This window comes from Gekko japonicus, unplaced genomic scaffold (assembly GCF_001447785.1).
Source record: "Gekko japonicus isolate JY-2015 unplaced genomic scaffold, Gekko_japonicus_V1.1 scaffold734, whole genome shotgun sequence".
NCBI lineage: Eukaryota > Metazoa > Chordata > Lepidosauria > Squamata > Gekkonidae > Gekko > Gekko japonicus.
Window position 1 is genome coordinate 252,393 of NW_015174295.1, and position 1,394 is coordinate 253,786.

General features: G+C 56.5%; 1 protein-coding gene across 1 annotated transcript in view; it reads right to left on the minus strand.

The window, feature by feature from the left end:
• Positions 1 to 173, minus strand: part of RPL4 (ribosomal protein L4) — an 8,820-nt gene extending 8,647 nt beyond the window's left edge. The window contains exon 1 of the mRNA XM_015424069.1: positions 82 to 173. Coding sequence (XP_015279555.1) covers positions 82 to 84 — 3 coding nt within the window. The 5' untranslated portion in view covers positions 85 to 173. The remainder of the gene's footprint in view (positions 1 to 81) is intronic.
• Positions 174 to 1,394: the final 1,221 nt, after the last annotated feature.

Genomic DNA, 1,394 nt, shown 5'->3' on the forward strand with positions numbered 1-1,394 from the left:
CCCCGCCTCGGACCTGACCGCCGTGGCCCTTCGCGGCCCCCCCCCCCCGGCCTGTCCCGCAGGCCCGCTCCGGCCTCTCACCATGATGGCGGCGACCAGCGGAGGAGCCCCTCACGCTGCCTTCTCCCTCCGCCTCGGCCCAGCCGGAAAAGGAAGGACTCGTCACCGCTTCTCGCTTTTCCCACGTCGCCTTCCTCCGACGGGGGAGCCCCGCCTCCTCTGCCGGCGCCCGAGGGAGCCGCCCGTCGCCCCCTCGGGGTCGATTCACGCCTCTCCCCCTGTCTCGTCTGAGGGAAACCCCGCCCCGTTCCGAGCCCTTCGCGCCGGGCCGCTTCGGGAAAGACAGGGATTATTCTTTACTAGCAGGGCGGAGGCGGGCCTTCTCACTCCGGCGGATGGATTCTCAGTGGAGGAATTAAAGAAGTTCTGGCGCGTCGTTCGGTTGTCGCGGTCGGGGGAGGCGCGGCTGCGCATGCGCAGGCGGGGGTTTGACTGCCGGGGCGCGCGATGGAGTCTCGGTGCCAACAGCGGCGGGAGGCGACCCTGCGGCTCTGCGGCGTCGTACAGCAGTGAGAACTCCCTTTTTTAATATATTATGTTTTTTAAATAATTCCTTTTTCCAGGAAGCTCAAGGGAATGTACATGTTTCTTTGAAATAAGTTTTCTTTTCGTTCTGCTTTGTCTTCTGGACGACAGCCCTGTGAGGTAGGCCAGCCTGAGACACTAGAGTGGGATTCGCTGCCAGAGGATGTCGTGAGGGCCGCAGGAAGAGGCAGCTTTAAAAGGGGATGACAGAGATTCGTAGAGGATCAGTCCATCAGTGGCTACTAGTCAGGGTGGCTGAAGAGAACCTCCACATTCAGGGGCACTAAACCTCTGAATCCCAGAAGAGCCAGGAGGCAACATCAACTGAGAGCCAGTTTGCTATAGTGTCTAGGAGTGCGGAGTCTAATCTGGAAGAACCGGGTTTGCTTCCCCACTCCTCCACATGCAGCTGCTGGTGTGACTTTGGGCCAGTCACAAGTCCTCTCAGAGCTGTTCTCTCAAGGGCAGTCCTCGAAAGAGCTCTCTCAGCCCCACCTACCTCCCAGGGTGTCTGTTGTGGGGAGGGGAAGGGAAAGGAGATTGTAAGCCTCTCTGAGACTCCTTTGGATAGCGAAGAGCGGGGTATAAAAAACAACTTCTTCCTCTTCATGATTGATCAAAACTTTTCATCTTTTACAGCTTTGTAGGAAATGGCTATATCCTTTTGCTAAAAGCTTCCTTATACGTTCGCCAGAACAGTTTGTGCAGTGCCTTCTTGTGCAGAACTTACCGCCCACTAATACTTTAGCTGAATTTTGAGAACAAGAACAAGGATTGCAAGAACTTCGGTGAATAATTATGGGATAAGC